The 14,348-nt window shown below is 42.8% G+C and overlaps 1 protein-coding gene across 1 annotated transcript; it reads right to left on the bottom strand.

The window, feature by feature from the left end:
- Positions 1 to 718: 718 nt before the first annotated feature.
- rab32a (RAB32a, member RAS oncogene family) lies at positions 719 to 14,316 on the bottom strand. Its single transcript, XM_027015526.3, has 3 exons — positions 13,934 to 14,316; positions 6,057 to 6,334; positions 719 to 1,935 (listed from the first exon to the last, which is right to left on the bottom strand). The coding sequence occupies exons 1-3, from the start codon at positions 14,145 to 14,147 to the stop codon at positions 1,798 to 1,800; spliced, it is 630 nt and encodes a 209-aa protein (XP_026871327.1). The 5' UTR covers positions 14,148 to 14,316; the 3' UTR covers positions 719 to 1,797.
- Between the last annotated feature and the right edge of the window lie 32 nt (positions 14,317 to 14,348).

Genomic DNA, 14,348 nt, shown 5'->3' with positions numbered 1-14,348 from the left:
CATAGGTAGCCAGGTACATCCATCAGAATGCCAGATGAAGCATGATTCATCACTCCAGAGAGCATGTTTCCACTGCTCCATACTCCAGTGGCAATGGGCCTTACACTACTTCACCCAGTGCATGCCATTGCATCATCATCTTTGGCTTTGGTGGCACTGCTCAGCCACTGAAACCACTTCTAGAACTCCTAAAACACAGCTCTTGTGCTGATGTTGCTTCCAGAGGGAGTCTGTATCTCTAGTGATTGATGCAGCAGAGGATAGGCCATTCTTATGTGCCAGAGCATTCGCTGGACCCGTGTGATGTACCACTTCGTGACTGAGCTGATGTTGCTCCTACATGCTTACATTAACCATACTTCTAGGTGACCAGGGCAGATCCAGCAGGGCATAAATTTCAAAAACTGATTTGTGGGAAAGGTGCCCATGATAGTGCCATGTTTAAAGTTGCGAAGATCTTCAAATCATCAGATCCATTCAACTCCCAATGTGTGCCTATGGAGGTCTATGTGCTCAACTTTCTATACTTGTTAGCAAGGTGTGTGGCTGAAATAGCTACCTGAACTCAATTAGGTGTGGTGTCCATATATTTTTGGTCATATAGTGTATATGCATAGAGGCTCTGTGATCTCCAAAACACAAACCCAAAGACACTGACCAGTTATTTAAAGGCTTTAAAACTCAACTGCTGTTAACAAAACAATAACTGACAAAAATAAACATTTATTTAAAAGTCTTTATTTTCAAGAATGTTATTTTAACAAAAGGTTGAATCCAGCATATTTTGAAAGGTTTACCTCCATACAGTTCTCAGTAGAATGAGAGGCATGGATAAGTACTTATTTACCTTATTTAGAACCATTTCAAAAACCTGCCATCACCATCATAAAAATTAGTCCACATATGTGTTGGACTGCCGAGTCTAAGGGACCCATTTTTCCCACAAGAGGAGTTCTTTAGTGCTTATACCAACGGCTTTGACAGACCTCTCCCTAGAGTTTTTCCCTCCATTTTTTTCTTTATCTTTCCTCCTTGATAATGGATAATGTCCTTCTGTGTAATAAGCTTCTTATTGGTGAAGTCTGGAAGGCAACTGATTGCGATAAGTAAACAGAAAAAGAAAAAGATAGATAGATAGATAGATAGATAGATAGAGAGAGAGAGAGAGAGAGAGAGAGGTAAAATTTTAAACTTTTATTTTAAAGTCTTTCTTCAGTATCATTTGAGAAAGACAGCAAGATTCCTGAAAGAACTTTTCCCAGGGCCAAGCCTCATTGGCAAATGTCACCAGCTGGCACGCTGATAGCTATGGCCTATATAACATTGTGGAAAATTGAGAACATCTTATGAGCACTATCTTAAATTGCATCTAAAAGAAAGATGTACTTGGTAACACCCTCCTATGACACCTACAGGATTACATTTCATTTCAATGAAAAAAAGAAAGAAAAAAAAAATTTCAATTGATTGACCCTTTTGGATCCCTTGCTACAAAGATGAAGTTCTCAGAGAAACAACTTTTGGAGTCATAGGGAGTCAGAGACAGGTAGAGAGACAGAGAGAGATGGAGTGGTAACTTCACACAGAATCATCCTCACAGCTATGGTTTCACTCCTGGAGAGCCAAGACTTGTGGGCCAGGATTGTGCACTTGTGCTGCTGATTTCGGGGTGAGCGGTGAGGAGCCTGGGGAGGAGGTACCAAGATTGGGGGGTGGGGATGGGGGGAAATTTGGTAACTCTGGGGTCTCAGTCCCTCAGACCCTTCCTCCCTGCCCTTTAATGAAAGAAACAGGGTGCTAGCAGCAGCCGGACTTGCTCGTTGCAACCATGGGCTCTTCGTGCAGCTTGATGCTCTCCTCGTATGGGAGGCCCTGGTCGTTGAGGAGGATGTGCTCCACCAGAAAGCGAGCAGCTTCCTCCACGTTTATGTTCTCCTGCTCCGGAAAGAGAAATGAAATATAACAAGTTTGGTTTTTACAAAATGTTAGCAGGATGGTTCCATTAATGAATAGAGAATTACAAATATAGCTGTCAATGACATGTTTTTGCAGTCTAGTAAAAAAAAATAAAATAAATGGTGTGGTTTGACAAAATGTTTCTCTATATGTGGGTGCACACCAGTAATTCTGAGAAGGCATGAATAAATTACTTTGAATACCCTGGTTGGGGGTACATGCTTTTTCAAGTACATCATTCCTATTGGACAACAAGTCAGATAACCAGGGCTGCAGTTAGGCCCATCTCAACCATCCCAAAAGGTAGCCAAGGACATACATGGTTTAGCCTTCAGTATTCTCACTAAAACACCCAGCTAAACCACACACTCCCACAGTATGATTCCCTCTTCCCTCCTCATGACACTCCGTCTCATTTTTCCTCCACTGCACAAGGTGATATTGAGGGTGTTGTGATATTAAAAAAAAAAAAAAAAAAAGTTGTAGGGGTAAAAAAAAAAATGTTGCAGGGGTAAAAAAAAAAAATAAAGGCCAAGCCTTGGCTTCACTGTGAGAAGATGAACGCTGATAAACCGAACTTGAGTGCGAAGAGCCACTTCCCCTGGGCCGAGGAGACCTTTGGTGTTGGAGTTTGGATTGAGGAGTGCTTGGAGGTGGGAGCTGAAGTGTCTCTGAGAGCAACAAAGCCACCTGAGTGGGAATGTTTCTCTGTCCCAAGGTAAAGCTGTTATCAAGCTGCACTGACAGACCACGGGTCAAAGTTTCTCGGCTGGAACCATCCAGCTCTCTCACCGGGCCTGTCTGAGCACACGCGACGCCACGCGACCTCCATTTCCTTGGAGCACCACCTGAGGCTGGATTGCTAAGCAGGTTGCCATGGAGACTGGCCCACACCATCACAACGGCGTGTGGGCCCCGCGTGGGCACAGCAAGTTGCAGCAGGCAGCATGGACTTAAGGGAGCAGGCTACCTTTGTGATTGCTTTAACTGGGGGGTGGGGGCGGTCTTGTCTTAAACAGGCACTACCCAATTAAATGTGAAGAGTGGGGTCCTCTTCCCAGACACAAATGAAACCCTGATCCAGCATTGGATTTAGTCACCCTTTCGATGGGAGTCGTACTTCCTACATTCTTTGTTTAAGTCTAGGGTTTCAAAAAACAAAACAAAACAAACAACAGTCCATTAAGTCACACTACTATTAAGTAACCTTGGTGACGAGAATGCTTGATGGATCAGATGATGCCATTTTCAAATAAAATTATGTTGCTCGATCACTTAAATATAGCTATTGAGATACTGAAATCTGTCAAGGAACTTGCAAAACGTCTACTGGCGGCAGGTGTTCCTGCTGCCAGAGAAGTCCTCACAGAAGTGCAGGTATAAAGGTCATGAACATAGTGGAAGAAAAGCAGGGAGAGAGACTGTGTCCAAGCGGCATCTCACCCCAATCTCTCCATCTCTAGAGCACGAGGAGGTGGGTGTCCATAAATGAGGACACATCTGCATACATGCTTATGCCCGGGCACATGCACAGGTGCCAGGGCTCCCCGCCAGACATCTGTGTGGCTCAGTCCTTAATGGCTACATTTAGGCCATAAACATGTGCTTAGGCAGACTGGGTGATGCAACACCTTCTGTCAAATAGCTACAACCAGACACACAAGCCTGCAAACACACAAATGCAAACCCCAAAATGAATTACACACGGCGAAAAGCCCAAACGATGGCCACTTCTTGCTCTTTTCCACCTGTAACATTTCACACCTTACAATCTTGCAACCCCATGACACAGAACACTCAAACAAACACATACCACATATAGACTAACAGTATATGGTGATTATGGACACAGCAGAACAGTGTGGCACTTCTGTAGTGGACACCAAGTCAAAACTCAGCTAAAACTAAGAGATTCTGATGACTGGGACACTATCTGAAATGTATGGTAAATATACCAAAAGCTCTATGGATAGGAGGTGCAATACTTTCTGACAGGAACTTTATCAATGGAAAATTAGGTGTAGTTTGCTGCTTGTAAGCTCCATTTGGTTTCCAGAAGCAAAAAAACACAAGCGCAACAAAAGAACATCTGTGGGGAGCAGCAACATGAACCTCCCTCTCTCTCCCCCTCACTCACTTTAAGTATATATGTGTGTATACAGGTGCATCTCAATTATTAGATTTTTTTTATTCCAAATTATTAGAATTTTTCATTTCAAGTTTGAGTAAATTACCATTCAAACAGTGTATCTCTCAGTCTCTCTCTGTCTAGCTCAGCACATGCAGCCACAATCACAGGGAAGACTGCTAATGAGACAGTTGTCCAGAAGATGATCATTGACACTCTCCAATGGGAGGGTAAGCCACAGGAGGTCATGACAAGGACCCAGGACCATCCTGGAAGTATAAACACCTACAGGTTTGTACCACCAGCAAATGGTGGAAGTGGCCGAAATCCTCCCAATTGCTGGAAAAGCTGGATCAAATGACAGCATAGAAAGCACAAATCATGGCAACACAAGAATAAGATCTGAATACAAGATCAATACAGGGTGGGATCTGCCATAGCAGGTATGACCCAAGATGTAGGCTGTGAAAACATGTCCCTGAGACAGTCCAGCATTGAACAGCCGGATGCAAGATGCTAGCAGGCAGCGTGTACATGGAACACCATAACCAAGTGGGTGGCATAGTGTACAGAAACATCTGTGCTGAGTATGGGCTGGAAGTTCAGAGGTCAAAGTGGGACACATCCCTGAAGGGGATGGAGAATGACTGAACTAAGATCCTATGGGATTTCCAGATCCAGACTGACAAAATGGTAATGGATAACCAACCGGACATAATGACGGACAAGGAGCAAAGAGCCATAGTGATAGATGTAGCAAATTCAAGTGACTGCATCATCAGGACCAAGGAACACGAAAAATACCAAGGACTGGGAGAAGTTTTGGAAAAGATGTGAAAGTTGGAAAAGTTGTTTAATAGAAAAGTCCAATAAATAATTTCACACACTGAAATTACACCTCCACCGCTCTCTTACACTGGAACTGAATAGCCACAATTCAAAACAAGATGTCCAAAGGTTATAAGAGAAACCTAATTACTTAACTATACTCCTAATCTCTACACCCCTTTACCTCTTTAGTGAATTTTTAAATTTAAAAAAATGGTTAAAAATATATATAACTTATTATATAACTTGAACAAGAAATCCCAAAAGCAAAACCTGTTCATAATTTTCATCATAAGGATGGGATTATAGTCTGAAACGAGTCTGCAGATCAGTGAATCCAATGGCTCCAATCTATGGTGCATGTAATACTCTACTGGAATTATGCATTATGAGACAGGTCAGGGAAGCTATAGAAATCCTACATTTACAATGAACAAAAGCTCTAAATGATCATTGTCCATCTCAGCTATGCACAAGTTGCAAACCTTGGACCTGTGACCCAGACATGAAGAGTTTGAGAAATGATCTTACTTAGAATTACCACAGAAATACTGATTTGCCCCTAATCCAGGGCAGAAGTATGTCAGGCATTTTAAACATGCAGCCAAGGTCACCTGGTCATGCACAGCTTTTGATCAGCTCGGTGTCGACTAGGACTTCGTTTACTAAATGTTACCGTAATAGTGGCTTTTGAAATGCTAATATTGCAGTGAACAAATGAACCTGCTCACAAATGAATACATTTTGTTGTTGTGTGCCATCACTATAATATAGGCCAAGGTAACGCAGGCCAATCTTTAACCACATCATGTTAAGGGTTTACTGTTGTGTTTTACAACATTACAAGGCTTATCATAAGTGCAATTTCTAACAACACATTATAGTAATCATATCATGCCAGGGTAAGTGGACAATGGAAGTTAGTAGGCCTTGTGTTATGTCTGTCCTGGATGGTCAAAGTACTGCACAGTTTAATGTTTTGTTCCAAACATACCTGACTGAGTGGCATTCCAACAGCTTTATAATTTGCTGCTACTGCAACATAGTTATGATACAGGAGGAAAACACTAAACTGTGAAGGGTTGTGGCACTCCAGCTGAAGGCTGTATCTAAATGTCTATGTTTGTGCTTGTGCGCGTGTTACCTTGGCTGATGTCTCAAACCAGCCTAGGAAGCCAGTCTCCTTGCAGAAGCTGTCCATGAGGGAGGCGTTGCTAGAGCAGTCCCTCTTCTGGTCGCACTTATTGGCCAGCAGGACAGCTGGGATGGGGCTACCATTGGCCAGCTTCACCTTGCTGTCCAGGTCATGCTTCCACTTGGACACAGCCTCGAACGTGGAGCTCCTGGTCACGTCGAAGACAACAAATGCCCCCACTGCCTCTTTGTAATACACTCTGGTCATGTTCCCAAATCGCTCTTGACCTAAAGACAGACATATGTGGTGCATCATATAAAGGGAACACATAACCTTTACATCCAACGGGCCCTTATGAATCAGACTCCAAATTCAGACCTCATCCCCCAATGATTAACTGCAACCACGTTTTCTAATTCCCCTGGGACCAGAGCAGTGCTGTAAGGGTTATCTGCTATCCACATGCTTTTAGATGGGCAACTGAAAGCTATTACATTGCAAACAACTTCCCCACAATTCAGTAGAAAAGGGAAAATGTTGAAGGGAAAAAAAACAGGCAGAAGGACTGTCAGCTGGTCGAAGTGTGTAAGGTTTCAGAGGGTTCCTCTGGTTCTAACAGGAATATGACTGACTGGGCTTTGCTTTGTAGTACAGATGAGGCCTAATACATGAGAGCTGAGGAGAGAGTGAATCGCAAGCCTGCTTACACTGACAGCACGCTCACTCGCTCTCGCTCACTCTCACACACACGCTTTCTCTCCACCATTCTCTAGCCCCTGGGGAGTGACCGAGCAGAGGGCTGGATGGACAGAGAAAAAGGAGGAGATGATGTAGAGAGGAGAGGAAGAGTTCTCAGCAGTGGCAGCTAATACATCAAAGCACATGTGCACCCCCCCCCACACACACACACACGATAAGATGATCAGGGATGGCCCAAGAAAGTGATTGCTATAACAGGAAATGTTAGGCCTTGAGAGGAAATGGGTGGTCTTCTGACTCACACCATAAAAAATAAAAAAAAACAACCAAACAAAAAATAAAATAAATAAAATGGGGTTTGACCTCCTTTTACATGTACCACTGCAATGTTAATGCAAAATGATGGGGAGGGGGAGGGGGGCGACAGGCATAAGAACAGAGGGCAAGATGAGCGGCAGGGGGCGGGCGGGGTGGGGGGTGAAAATCACTGAAAGTGAGAATGAGAGAAGGAGACAGCGTGCGAGCCCAGGCACACATGCAGAGAACTCCGCCAGATACAGGGGGGAAAAAAAAAACCTGTGATGTGCACAATGTATTTTACAGTCTGTTCTAGATCAGACAGTAGCTGTGCATGCGTGTGTGCGTTTCACCCCCCAATGGTCTCCGTTTCATTATCTCCACTCTCTCAGCTGTGCACCTTACATGCCAAAACCTCCTTGGGTCTCTTGGCAGCTAATTGCTCTTGATTGCTGAGCTAAATTTACTCCTTTTAACCTCAGGTGAACCCCAAGGAGGGCTGACACACAAGAGGAGAGTTTGATGTACTTGTCTGCTTCACTGGTATGGGCTCAGGCCCCTGAAAAATCCAGCTTTGCATCAACAACCTCCAAACAGGAGACACAATCACAGGCATATACTAGTAAATTAGCTCAGTCATGAGTGTTTCAGTGAAGTATTGTTGAGTTGTTTTTTTTCCTTCCAATTCTTAAGTAATATTATTAATAATACTTCATTGCATAAGTGTTTGGACAGGGGTCATCGTTTTGCTGACTTACACTGTAAACATTCATTTAGATATTAATTTCTTTATTGTTTTACAGCCTGTTATTTCATAATTTTCTGTTGTCGCATTGTAATTCTATAGTAATTCTATATATAAAACAGACCCCTTTTGCTTCCACTGGAGACATAATAATTTCAGTGAAATAACAGTACCCGAGCATTTAGGATATTTCCCCACGCCTGGCCGCGGTAAACCAGCGGACGCCTTAACAGTGATGACATCATTATTGTTATTATTTATTTTATTTTTTTATTACTACAACGGAGCAGCCAAGCGCCTTGCAACAATCGCTTTCCGCTCACGTTCCGGTTGTGCCGCCTCGGTTTCACGGCGAGAACAGGAAATCGCGAAGGCAGCTCCGTCGAACATTGGTCAAGCGATCTTAATAATGGTACTTCGGAGAACAGTGGGTGTGTGTCACTAAAAGTAACGACAAGAAAGCACAAAGAGGGAATTGGTTAGAAAAACGGAGAATAGTATAGCATGAAAGTACTACTGGAAGGTACGCTCCCGAGTAGGAAGCGAAAGATGTGCGAAGCAATCGCAGACACTTGTGATGTAAGGATTTCGCAATATTTGCTTTCATTCAGTTTAGGGTGCATATTAAAACGAACAAGCAAATGTACTTAACACCCAGTCTGGACAGACTGTAATGCAATCCGCCCCTGGTGACCCAAGCTATGGTTCCCACCCACGACTCCAAATGAACTGTTTAACCTTATCATGAAATACCTTCCAGAGGGATCTAATAAAATATTTGTTTTTAAAAAAAAAAAAAAAAAAAAAAATCAACTCCCTGGTCACACTGATTTCAAACACAGTTGGTGTTGCTAAGAAATAAACAAAGCAAAGCAAAAAAGCATGCGCTTAAAATTATAACTGCTCTGCTGTCCACTAGTTCAATCTGAACCACTTCGACAGAAGACTGTTTATCGAGCAGCTTGCTATAGGCCACCCCAAGGGTGCATGTCATGATCATTTCTGTAATACTGGAAGTCAATAGCTGTCGCCTTACAGATAGTTGGAGGGTGTAGAGAATCTTGTGTGTCTCCCTTAGGAGCCCAATGGCTTGGAACAATCAACATTCACTGCCAATCCATATCTTGGGCAATAAGGCGAGTCGGTGCCCTCCACTAACCTCAGCAAGTGAAACACCATAAATCATAAGAACCACTCATCACGACAGCAGAGGAGGCTCTGCATTTACTCTGATAATATATAATGCCAGCTCCAACATTAATATCATTGGTTGCCATTAGTTTCTCCGCAGTTTGGTTCAACACAAAACAGAAGCCCAGTCCTCCCACACAGAAGTATAACAATGGGACACCTCGGATCACGCCAGTAGCATTTGCGTCCAGGAACAGGTGACAGCAAAGGAGACGATGAACGAGAGAAAGGAGTGAAATGAAAACCGCAGCGAGCGCCGGAGGAACAGGGGAAGCTCCTTCGTCCATAGCCATGGCAACCAGAAGTTTTCCTTTTGCATGGCCCTAATCGCGATTACTATCTAGTAGGTGGGTTGCTATGGAAACAATCCAAGCCAGACACGCCAGCTGCAGCCCCCCCCCCCCCGCAAGCAAAACCGTAACACACTTCATGCGTCCTTCTCACTCACTCACGGCGGCAGTAACGATGGGAGAGGGCGAGCGCCGAGACGGGGACGGGGGCGCTCTGTCTGCATCGCAGACGTCTTCCGGAGGAGCCTGTTATTTGTCTCAATGCGAGCTGACACTAAAAACAGTGGTAGAGATGCAAGAAGTGGAACCGACCGGCGCAAGAGACACAGGCTTCAAAGAACGTTTTCTTACCTTGCACAAGGCAAGTCACTCCCACTGATTGAGCAAACAGTCCGCACGAACAGCCCTTAAAGCATCAGAAGGGCTCTTACACAATCTGGTACATTACACGCAGTGGCTAGATTTGAACAAATGCTTCTTAGGTTGTCCTGGAAAAGAGGGAGTACACGTTTTTTGTGAACTGGCTAAATTGTGATGTTGACCACGATGTTATTTCCGTCACAGAATATCTGTTGCATCCCTGCAGATCAAAGAAGCCGCTGTTTCATTGCCAACAATAACATATCTTTTAAGCCAACTTATCGCCATCAAATTTTAATATTTACTTCAGGGAAGTAAAAGAAAGGCTCAGAGTTTTTGGAAACACCTGAAAGAGAAAATGTTTCCCAAATCACAGTTTAAAGTTATGACATCAGAAGTTGCAGTAACGATAAGACACAATATACAGTCAATAAGTGTTTAGCAGGAATAAGGTTATGTAAGAGAAATATTACAACTGCAGGAAAAAAATAACCAATTCCTTTAATCGTCACGGGAGATCCATAAACATCACTCCCATACATACTGAAACCATGACATTCTTCCGTCCCCTACACTCCATTTTAATCTTAACCTCATTTCATCCTCTCAGAGAGTGAGGCAGAGACGCAAAGAGAGGAGAGATGGGGAAACAGCATTATTGTCTCTGAATTGTCCAAATCACTGGCATGAGGAGTTGCCTTCTTAGAGGCCCCAGGCCTATAATCTGCTCATCTCTCTCTGGCAGCCCAAGAAGAGCGAGGCTATTCTGGGCTACAGTGGGAGGATGAGCCCCTGGCTTCACTCAGGCTCCAACTCACACATCTCCACTGGAGGCCTCGATTACAGTCATCCCATTCAGGATCATTATCCTAATCATTGGGTTGCTGGAGAGAGTAAAGAGTAAAAATGAAAGAAACAAACAGATTCAAGTCCTAGTAACAAACTGCCAATTATGTGCTTGATTAATGGGGTTAATGGAGGGCAGGGGGGGGGGGGGGGGGTAGAGGCATAAATGGAAGAATGTGAACAGCCCTGTTTAAGTTAATACAGGCCTGAGCTGAGAGTGGGAAACCTAAAACGGTGGCAAGTCAGCATTTCCCTGAAAAGGCATTTTCTCCTGTTTACTTCAGATGCACAGATAGTTAAGGCATTAGATGCCACAGAGACTTCGTTACAGAATACTAGTGGACTTGTGAGGTTATATGAGAGTATAGGTCTCTGTAGAAAGGAGTTTCTGTGACTGTATCTCCTTTCTTTGTTCTGTGAACAAGCAGTACATGATCACATATACACCCTACTGCCTCCCTTGCACTGAACCACTCCATATATAACCAGAATTAACCAATAGCAAGCAAGCAAGCAAGCAAGCAAGCAAGCAAGCAAGCAAGCAATCTCCATCTCCAGATGTCTCCCTTTGTGATATCTTTATTTCAGCTTCTTTTATGAAGGCGGAAAAAAAACTACATAAATGTTTTTGCCTGAGAAAGAGAATCTGGGCAGTTTGTGGAGAGAGGATAAGAGAACAATATCTAAAGTAAATGTGCCTGAGAAAAACTCCTTTGAAAAGCTCCCAGTCCTGCTGGCCTGTGGAACAGATTTCTCAGTTTAACCCAGTGATCTTTTGACAAACCAAACATGCTGGAATTAACACAGAAAACCTTAGGTACTTTCCATACTTATGCAAAACTACTTTAACCACTACTGACTTTTAGAACTCACTCATCCAGAAAAGCAACCAGACAATGACAGCAAATGTCATTCTGAATTACAAAACCAGAGCTTAAAGCTCCTGGCAGATCATCTTGGATGCCTAGCTTTGGAATGAAGATGTTGCACCTGAAAAGGCAAGATGTAGTGCCGACAGCAATGCTGCAATCTATTCACACCTGAACATCCCAAAACCAGTATGTTCAAGTCAGCTCCTACCTAAATAATCTTCAGGAAAAATGAACTTGCCGACCAGAGTTGGAGATAGCTTGTATATATATGAACAGTCTGAGGCAGGTCGTGTACAAAGAGGAGCAGTCTGAGGCAGGTCGTGGTATACATGGTGCCACCACCATGTCTTTAACGGATCAAAGCAGACCACAGCAGGTTCTGAACCATATCAGCAAATGCTGGAGTGGTGGAAGAGCAACCTTCTGCACCAGTGATCTGTCATGCTGACGGTCATTCCACCCTTCTCCTATGGACAGGGATCAGTGACAAGTCAGCATGTAGTTCCTGGAGATGGGGAAGTTCTTCCTGACAGCAGCCGAGGACACTACCTCCACAGCTATCAATCCAGCTATGCCTGCATTCTCCCAGCATGGTTACAGTGACTGCTGAGGTCCACTGGTCTCCAGGGCTGTTCAATGCCCTGCCAGTGCCACAAAGCAAGGTGTTAGAGAAAGGGACACATCCTTATGAAAGGTCTCCAATCTCAGCCATGTGGAGCTGGACTAAAGTTAAACAGGTATCCAATTGGCAGTTCTTGCTGAAGGAACTAAGATATTTGGGGTAGATGAATGAGGAAAATTTGGACTGCCCAATGCAATGGAATTTCTTACAATGTACGTTAGAAAAATGCAACAAATTTTTTTTTGTTGTTTTTGTTTGTTTTTTGGAAATTCCCTTTTTAAATAGTTCATCAAGCTTATGTGTTTTTCTAAATTTATTTTTACAATAACATTATAAAAACAATTTAATAAAAGGAAGTAAAAAGCACTGTGTAAATTTGCCTTGAACACTAAAGAAACACTTTTTAAAAAGGAAGCCAATGGATTATGAAAAATATGTGACTATGAAGTCGACTAGTGGTCTAATGAGAAAAAAAGAGGAAAACAAAATCCAATTCCAGTTATGAACGCTTAAATAAAACAAAACCTATGGAGCCTTTACAGTCCTACACAATAATAGAACATTTTATCATCTCCCCATATGAAATGTTGAATACAGATCATGAGCTTCTGAGGTTAATCTGTAATTCTGTGGAGAAGTCTTATGATTTACGATCACTTCACGGTGCGTCTTCTCCTGAAGGGCGAGGCAGATGGTCATAAACCATCACCACACCTGAGCACTGACAGACTAAAGTGAAAATGAATGCTAAATGTGACCATTCTTTCTCCAAGTCTGGTTGGCAGATTGCATTACACATGCCCCTGGGACACTATAATACCACAAGCAAAACGCAGCTGGATGACTTTTTGACACTATGAGAGGGAATGCACATTCAGTTCAGGCACTGAAGCTAATGACCGAAGGCGAGTGAAATAATGCGCACTTGCCTTCATGGGCAAAAAGTCTTGCTGTTTTTTCCAGTTTTGGCCCACCATCAAATGTCACAGATTGCAGAGAACTTTTCAGAGTCTAAAAAAATTGTAAAATGTCAATAAATACTTTGAATTGATGTGAGGAATGTTAGAGTTTCTATTGGTGTCATAGGTCATGAAGAAAAGGTGAGACACATTACATTAAAATAACATATACCATACTGGAATGGTCCTATGCTTATAGAACAGGTCATCAAAGTCTGTATACAATATAGTTTTTTTTTTCCAAGTGTTGTTTTCTTGTCTTTTCCAGCTGCTAAATGTCAGAGAGAGTCATTGAAGCCAGAGAGTGCAGTTATGAAACTTGCCACTTTTTCACTCAAAAAAAAGCAAAAAAACAACTGAAAAGACCAACAGAAACTCCAACATCAGAATCAGTGCAACAAACATACTGTCATATTTGTCATATTTTTGCAGTTAACATTTTGTAGTTTCACTTCCCTATTTGTGATCATCTCACAAGCAGTCGTATAATCTGATTAAAAACAGTAAGTGCGTGTCCATATCTGAACCAAGTGTACTTGAGCAAGCCATTGACTATATTGAGGCATCGCTCTCTCCACCGTAATGGAAGGCCACACGTATGCCCTCTTTCGCAGGGCGGGGTCTCGTAACATGACTTATAATGCGCTTGCAATTATGTTCGCCAACATTAACCGTAACGGATCCCAGATGCAGCTTTGTTTTAGATCTCTTTTCAAAACAGCACATTTTTCGCCGATATGTTTAAGTAATTTTTGCTTTGCTACACTAACCATAAAATGTATAAAATCAATAAAAATACAGAGGAAGCACTTTATCTTACTTAATTTACAGTGGCCCCAAGGTACAGCGTTGGGTACTGTTTATAGATCGGAGAACATATATAACAATTAATTAGTCATGAGCTTTTATATTGGCATTCATGTCGGTGTCGCCTAGCAGAACAGGTCAAAGATCTAATAAAACATCAAGCGTATACTGTATATCCGCAGAAATCAAATGACTTACCTGCAATGTCCCATAACTGCAGTCGAACCAATGTTTTGCTGTCCCAATTGATAACTTTGAGGGCAAAATCGACACCAATTGTGGCTCTGTAATGCTGGGAGAAAAGTTGGTGAACGTATCTTTTGATGATGCTCGTCTTTCCTACACCCAGTTCCCCAATCACCAAAACTTTGAACAAATATTCCTTACACTCCGACACCGACCCGCCAGCCATACTGCTAATGAAACTATGAAAATAAGAGTGGCGAGAGACCCTTTCGACAACTTTCGACACCCACTTCCCTTTTCCGTACGTTTGCAGAAGTACGACGAAGACGGCTTTATATTTGGGAACGAGATGATCAAACAGAAAGCATAGTCTCCTCTCCTCCTACCGGACAACCACATGATAAGTCATAGGACCCGGAAATATCTG

This window comes from Electrophorus electricus, chromosome 2 (assembly GCF_041902795.1).
Source record: "Electrophorus electricus isolate QZ-2024a chromosome 2, ASM4190279v1, whole genome shotgun sequence".
Classification (NCBI taxonomy): domain Eukaryota; kingdom Metazoa; phylum Chordata; class Actinopteri; order Gymnotiformes; family Gymnotidae; genus Electrophorus; species Electrophorus electricus.
Note: the sequence above shows the minus strand (reverse complement) of the source record. Positions and strands in the feature narration are given on the sequence as shown.